The sequence below is a fragment of the Lutra lutra genome, chromosome 3 (genome assembly GCF_902655055.1).
Source record: "Lutra lutra chromosome 3, mLutLut1.2, whole genome shotgun sequence".
In the NCBI taxonomy this organism is placed as follows: domain Eukaryota; kingdom Metazoa; phylum Chordata; class Mammalia; order Carnivora; family Mustelidae; genus Lutra; species Lutra lutra.
Window position 1 is genome coordinate 28486535 of NC_062280.1, and position 7705 is coordinate 28494239.

The following is a 7705-nucleotide window of genomic DNA, read 5'->3' on the forward strand; positions in this document are numbered from 1 at the left end:
TCCCACCCTCCACAGACTAGCGCCAAGGGCAAGCAAGAAGGACCAGCTTTTAGCAGGTCCTTCAGAGCCCAGCCCCAGCCACCAGCCCTTCCAGCCTTCCCACAGCTCAGAGGGCCCAGCCAGCTACATCCTGACATCCCAGCACCCTGGTCCACCCATACCCCCTGCCTGCTCCCACCATCCTTTGCTGCTGGCGTCACTAGAAGACACGCCTCCCGGCAGCTTTCTCAGAAGTTCTGAGAAATCACCTTGCAGCTTCCCAGAAATGCTGGAAAACAAGCCCGAAGACCAAGTCACAGTGACACCAGCTTGTCTGGCCTCCCACAAAGCCCAAAGCAGCCCTGCAGACCTCAAGCCAGCTCCTCCCCAATCCCCTTGGGCTGCGGAGGACCCTCATGCTGGGGGTCCCCATGGAAGGACCCTCTCCCAGAATGTCCCCATCCCTCTTTTCCAAGCCTGCAGGGGTCTCTCCTGGATCTGAACCTCTTGCTGTGGGGAAGTCCTTCCTGCTACCTAACCACCCTGCTGAATGTTACACTCTGTCACCTGAGGCATCTCTAACTCCGTAATGACCCCATTTCTGGCTTGTCACCCATTCTTCATCCTTCACAGCCTGGTGTCTCCTCCCCCACCCACACAAGGAGAGCATTCCTTGGTCAAGGACATGCCCTGTGTCTTATGTCCCCAAAGCCTGGCTGAAGAATGAATGAGGTGCTCTATCATCAGTGGGTCCTAAGCTATTTTCCTCCCGTTAGCATCTACTGTTTGCTTCCTAAACCTTTCTTCTCTCCCCCTCTGACCCCCTTGGACGGGCCTCAGGCAGTCCTGCCTGTGCATGTTTGCACACAACTGTGACACCCACCCAGCTTCAGCACCATCTCTTCCTGCCACCCCCCTGGCTTCTGGGCTCTCTCAGGCTGAGGACTCACAGGGGGCCCGGATAATACTGCTCAGCCTGGGATTCCCCACCCTGGGCTTGGACCAGGGTCTTGTCTGCAGCAGACCTCAGGGACATGCCAGTGGGTTGGCCGGATTTTCTGGGCTGGGATCCCAGAAGCCTCAGAACCCGCCTCCACCCTGTGCCCCGCCATCCCTACTGCCTCCCCACTGCCGTTGCCAGGTTTGGGTTCCATTCAGCTCCCCCATCTGCACGCAGAACCCTACCTGCTAGATGCCCTCCAGATCCAGACCCAGCAGCCAGCAGTAGCTGCTCTGTAGGCTCTGGGGCTGGCCCCGGGTCACAGGGGGACTGAGCTGGCACAGAGGGATGGGTGAGCGAGGGCGGGAATGAAGTGCAGGGTCTTTGTGACATGCCTGACCCCCCTCTCCTGGCCTTGTTTCCTCACCTGCAGAATGACCAAGCTGATGGTCTCTCGGGTCCCTGCCAGGTCCACCTTTTGTGATGGCCCCAAGTCCCCAGGCTGAGGCCTCAGGTCCCTCCAGTCCACTCTTCCTATCCCTGGACACTCATCCATCAGAAAGTTCTTCCTGTCATCCAGCCCATCTCCCGCGGTGGTACAGAGCCTCGCCTCTGTCACCACTAGCACAGAAGCTGAAGGTCAAGAACATCGGAGGTGGAAAGAGTCTCAGGCTCCAGCCAGCAGTCAGTCAGGGCGACGAGGAAGGTGACGGTCAGAGCCTTCAGGGGCCCCACACAAGTTAAATGGGAGGAGCGGGCAAGGAAGGGGTCTCTGGGGACCTCAAGAGGGCAGCCCCAGCTAAGGGGGACATGTACTCCTCAGCCACTGTGGCATCAGGGACATCTGACAAAAGACCACCAGATCCTTTGAGCTATCGAGAGGTCTCAAATCTAAATTATCATATAAAATCTTTCATACAAGATACGCACAAAAAAACCCAAACTTTGAAATGTTGGCTTAAAAAAGATAATTCTGCTAGCCGAATTAAACATGTCCACTGGGAGAGTCTGGCCTTTGGGGTGTAGCTTATCTGACCCAGCGCCCTCATCAAACAGATGGCAACACAGCAGAGGAGGGAGGTCACAGAACTGGTCGGGAACACAGCCCTAGTCTCACGGTCCCCAGGCCCCGCACATCTCCCCAGTTGCCTGCCATGCAGCCCCTGTGAGCCCGGAGTCATGCTTCCAGCTTCCTGCCAAACCTGCCACCCACCGCCCTCCACGCAGGGGCTGCTCACACCACAGCGTTTCTCCCAGTCGGTCCCAGATGCCTCTTGTCAAATAGGTGAGGGCACTGCTGGCTCCGGGGTTCCTCTCCAACACCCGGCTACAGAGCCTGACAGCCGGGGACACGCAGGACGTCGACACCCAGCACTCGGCCACTCTGTACCCTTTCCTCCCTTAGACAGTACTGCTCTACCCCTTGCCCCAGGAAAGATCAATCCTAATTAATCAGGCACTTCACTGTAGCGTCTACTGAAGGCTCCGACCAGCTCTCATTTTACAGATGCAGAAGCTGAGGTACAAAGAGTTTCGGCACACTGCTCGGAGTCACACAGCTAGGGTGGGTGAGGATGGAGACCCGAGTGTCTGACTCAACATTCTCATGGGGGACTGAGAATGCTCCTGCTGCTTCTATCACCACAATATAGCCCCCCAGGGACTAGGCGTTAGGGTGCGATGGGGCGGTGATGTGTTAGCTCTCCTCCCACTGCTGATGCGAGGGCTGGCGCTGCAGCTCCGCACCTGGGGTCCATTACCCAGGCCCAGGTCCGGCTTGGGTGGAAGGTGCCAGGGGAAGAAAGAGGGAAGCCAGGGACAGTACTGCTGCAGGATTTGGGGTGAGACTGACTGGCTTCCTCATGGCTCCCGAAGAGCCAACAAGAAGAGAAAAGCCGCAGACTCGCAACCTCTGGGGCCTAAGGTCTGGGTGAGCACAGAGTCTGGCCTCCGCTGCCAGAGAGTCTCCTTTCCAGTAAGCTAGGCCTCTCGCCCTGCTTCCCAGCCCCATACACACTCGGCTTTTGAGTTCTGTGGTGCTAGAACCCTAGCATGCCTCCACGTACCACTGCACAGGGTGCCAGGGGTCAGTGGGGGCTGAAGTCCCATCTACGTTGCATTCCCCAAGCCGGGCTTGGGACAGATGCATCAGCCTGTAGCCTGAGGCATCCATCCCAAAGCTTACCAAGGCACCCGGTGGGCTGGGGAGATCTTGCCCTGGCCCCCATGCCCACCACCCCCCTAGTAAGAGCTGGAGGTTGCATTCCAAAAATCAGGGTGCTCCCTGAAACAGAAGGTGAGGTTCCAACTGGGCCCTGCCTGGGCCTCATTTTCCCTAGCAGACACAGGAAGGAGCATCATCACATCCCCTTCCCCTAACCTCTCCTCCACCAGCACCCTAGGTGGGGACAAAGTCTGGGCCCAATCCAACAATTTTTAATAAAATCCTTCCCAGGGCTCTAGTGGGTCATCTTGATCTTTCCCCCCAGCTCTAATTTCCGCCTGACTCTGGCCCTCAGAGGCTGACTGGAGGCGAGGGGGGCAGCTGCTCATCCAGCCCCTCACCCCCAGTGCCCTGCTCAGATCCTGGTCCAGAAGGAGTTTGGGTCACCCTCCACCTCTGCAAATGAGGACTGGGGGGATTGCTAAGCGCCCCGGGGTCCAACTGACCTGGTCCTGGCTGGCCATTTCCAGCTGCAGGCTGCCTTTTCCCAAATGGGAAAATCCGACTCCACAGCATGTGAACTCAGAGCCCGCTGGACCGTGGATGGGGCTCTGGCCCCGTGCTCCACAGCTGCAGCGCCTGCCTCCCAGCCAATCACTGGGGACAGTGCATTTTGCTAGAAGATTTCAAAGCACACTTTGGGTGACTGGGGTGGAAGCCTGCTGGCACCTTTCCCCACTGCGGAGTGACAGAGAGGGAAACTGAGGTCCAGGGGCAGCACCTGGAAGGAGGAGCTGAACGTTCAATCCCATACGATGGAGAGAGTGGATACCAGGAGAAATCCCTCCATCCCCACATACCCCAGTCCCAGCCTGTCTGGAGGTCTACAAGGAAGGACACCTGTGCTGGAAAGGCACAGTAATAATCAAGATAACATCCCTGATTTTTATTGAATACCTACTATGGAATAGGTACTTTGGTAAACACCTTAAACGTATTGCCTCGTTAAATCCTCACAACAACCCAGTGAGGTAGACAGTTTCATTATCTCCCTTTGACACGTGTGAAAATGAAGATACAGCCAGATTCAGCAACTTGTCCAAGGTCCACAGCTAGTAAATGTGAGAGCCAGAATCCAAAGCCAGGCAGACAGGCTCTGGATCCAGCACTCTGAATCAGAAAACTGTACTGAGCCCCTCTTCCCCAGTGTGACAGGGGCCCTGCGGGTTCCCCAGAGAAATGCACAACAGATCAAACCAGTTCCCTGTTCAGGAACCCTAGTCCCCGAAATCCTTCCCCTCACTGGAGGGGAAGCATCTAAGGGCTAATGGTCATGGTCTTGGGTTGTGTCTGCCCCTCCAGGGGAGAATTTAAGGTTACCCACAGTTTTTCCAGTTCCCTACTGTGCTGGCTAGCTGTGACCCAACCTCCCCCTTAAACACACACACACACACACATACACACAAGCAAACACACCCTGAAGGCACTGTCAAGGAACTTCTCTGGGAGCATCCCGGGGAAAGACACAAAGACATCCCCCAGGACACGCCCACCCACAGACCCATAGCACTGTGGTCTGGTCCCCAAGACCCCTCCACACTCCTCCCCAGCTACTGCCTCCTGCCCTCATCCTCTCCCTGCCCAGTTCCCTGGTCCCTCCACCCTCTGCGAAATCCCTCCTGAGTCCACCAGCCCCTACAGCCCCCACTTCCATCTCACTGCGATATCCCCCAGCCTTAACTCTGGGTTCTCTTAGTCCACTGGGGGGAAAAAGAGACATCTCCAGGAACTCGTCCTCCCTTCCCACAGAAACTTGGGAATCGGGATGCTGAAAACGCTTAGAAACACTCCTCTGTGCCCAGATCCCCATAGACTTCAGACTTCAGTACTATTCTTCGGACTTCTGACCCAAACTCCAGATGCGCGGGGGAGGGGCAGCCACTCCTCCCTCATGCATTCGCGGGAGTCCCCAGACTCTGATGAAAGCCAGGTCAAGACGGCGTGTCCCTGATGGTAGGAGGGCCATACATGCGCCGCCGAGGAGACCACGGACTGGGGAGTGCCGGAGGGAGAGGGAGGCGGGGGTGGGGGGGGGGTGGTAGGGCGGACAGGTCCCAGGTGAGGCGGAGGGCTTTTACCTGGCTGCGGAGGCAGAAGCGCAGGGGCAGCAGGCAGGTGAAGAAGTACTTGCCCCATCGGATCACGCAGGAGAAGCACCAGCTCAGCCGAGTCATCGTGACCCCAGGGTGGGAGCCTCTGGCGGGCGCAAGGGTCTGGGGCGAGGACTGGCCGCTCCCGGAGCTGAGTTGGAGTGGGGAGAGGAGGAAGGCGAGAGCCCGGCCCCGGGGGGGTGTCCGGGAGCCCCAGCCCCGCGGGAGCAGCCCGAGTGTCCGGCCCCCTACTAGCCGGAGGAGCCGCCCCGACGGGGCTCCATCTCCCGGAAAGCCCCTGTGGGAGGCGCGGACCGCTGCTGGGCTCTTCCCCGCCTCTGGGACTTGGTCCTGCAGCTCCCTCTCTCTTCCCCGCGGCAGGCGGCGGCGTGACAGCCTGACCTGCCTGCTTCCCGGGCGGGCTAGGGGGCGGGCACGAGCACCCCGGCAACTTGGGCGGCCGGCGGGGCGGTGCAGGAGAGGCGGGTCCGGACCGGGCCGAGGCGGTGCCAGGCGCCAGGAGTCCACCTGCGAGCAGGGTGCGGCGGCGCTGGGAGCCTGGGCGGCGGCAGCATTGTGCTCCAAGCTGCAGTGAGTGTGTGAGCGAGCGTGCGTGCGTGGATTCCCTCCAGACCTCTCTCCAATCCCATATTGCTCCCCAGAGCATAATGTGATTAACTTCCACGGACGCCACCGGCTTCCAAGACCAGCAGAAACATCCATGAGCTGGGGCGTGCACATGGGGGACGCTGAGCACAGCCTAAGCCAGCTGTCCCCACTCACCACCACCTTCTGATCCTGGCCACACTCAGCCTCCTCTACATGAGCTCTCTCCAGCCAAGTCAGGGAGTGAGGGCGCTCTGAGCATCCAGAACCCACCCAGACTGGAAGAGACCCTGCCTCGGGGGCTGAACCAGCTCAGCCGGATGAGAGCTGGGTTATGTATGGCTGAACCTCCTTCTGCTCAGGGTTCAGGTGCACCACTGCGGGTCTTTACTTTCTGTCCTGCCCCATGCCTGCCCCTGGAGCGGAGGACCCTTCTCGGCCCCTGCCGTGCTCAGATGTGAACTGAGGACGGCTCCTCTCGGAATCTTGTCTGAGGTGACCATACTGTGCCCCTGGAACTAGGGAGAGGGAAGAAAAGAGAAGTGAGAAGGAGGTGCAAGACGCGGGAGGGAAGGAGAGAGAAACAGCCACAGAGAGACAAGAGCAGAGACAGACAGACCAGAGGGCCAGAAAACAGAGAGGTGGACCGGCAGCCATGAGCTTTGTCCCCAGCCTGCTGCTGCAGAGAAAAAGGGAGGGCAGCCAGCCAGCCAGCCAAGCCTGGAAAGAAAAGGGCCAGGGGTGCGGCATGCTAGCAGAGCCCTACAAGGGCCTCCACAGCAACAAGCCACCAGAGCAGGGAGCTAGGGACCCCTCCCCCAGGGCCCACCGCCTGCACTACCCAGCCAGGCTTCCTTGGGACCATCTGGGGCCTTTTACTTGGCAATGCATTCTCCCTGCCCCCTTCCCCTCACCCCTGTCCCAAGCTCTCCCCTACTCCAGCAGACTTCTCAGACCCCTGCCCCCTCCCCACTTCAGATCCCCCCCAGGAGACAAGACAGTTGGGGGCAGTGCTTCAGGGGAGACAGGATAGGAACACAGTGAAAGAGAAGGAAGAGGTCCCCTCTGGTGCATGGCTAGAGAGGGGGTAAGACAGGAGGGTTCTCAGTCCCTCACAATCCCCCAAGCAAGGGGCCCACCATACCCTCCCCGCAACAGACATGCACAGGGGCCTTCCTCCTCCCTGGGAGTCGGGCAATCTCCACAGCCTCCCTCCCCAACAGGGCACCAGAGGAAATGGGTAAGACTTGAGACCTGAGGAAACAGGGCTTAATCCATAGTGAGTGGAACAAAGTTTAATCTAAAGGAATCACTTGTTGAATTTTTTAAATAGGAGGAAGTCCTTCAGATAGGATTGGGTGAAGTGTGGCTCTGCTCAGCCAAAGAGAGGAGGACCAGATGACTCTCTCTTCCTAGCATCCTGAAGTCTTCCCAGCACTTAGGGCACAAAAGGCACTCATCAAACACAGGAAGAAAAGGGGGAGGGGATACAGGAATAAAGAGAAGAAAGCAGTGGCTAGACCCAGCTCTTCCCAGCAAGGAGATCCTGAAGAGAAAGGCTCAGAAGGGCAGAGCCCCTCACTTCAGCCACTGCCCAGCAGGAGGTGTCCTTAAACTAGGGACCCTCCAGAGAGGAAGAGAAGAATGTGCATCTGACAAGGACATGAAGTCAGGCCCATCACTGCCTGGAGCTGGTCCCCAGCGCTCCCCTCCCAGCCTCCCACCTGGCTTCATGCCCCATGTCTCAATTCCTGAAGATCCATGTAACCGCGCCCCCACGTGCACTGCCGTGACAACACCCAGAAATGTGCTCCCCCCCGCCCCCTGGGAGTTTGATGCCTTGTGGCCAATCACAAGTCCTCTGTT

At 58.5% G+C, this 7705-nt stretch overlaps 1 protein-coding gene across 7 annotated transcripts in view; it reads right to left on the minus strand.

Annotated features, from left to right (window-relative positions):
- The window catches only part of TNS1 (tensin 1), a 200456-nt gene extending 194860 nt beyond the window's left edge, over window positions 1–5596 (minus strand). For 3 of the 7 annotated variants that reach the window (XM_047721014.1, XM_047721015.1, XM_047721013.1), the window contains exon 1: window positions 5222–5596. In XM_047721014.1, coding sequence (XP_047576970.1) covers window positions 5222–5317 — 96 coding nt within the window. In that variant the 5' untranslated portion in view covers window positions 5318–5596. The remainder of the gene's footprint in view (window positions 1–5221) is intronic. The other 4 variants (XM_047721018.1, XM_047721017.1, XM_047721016.1 and 1 more) reach the window with 2 other exon arrangements.
- Window positions 5597–7705: the final 2109 nt, after the last annotated feature.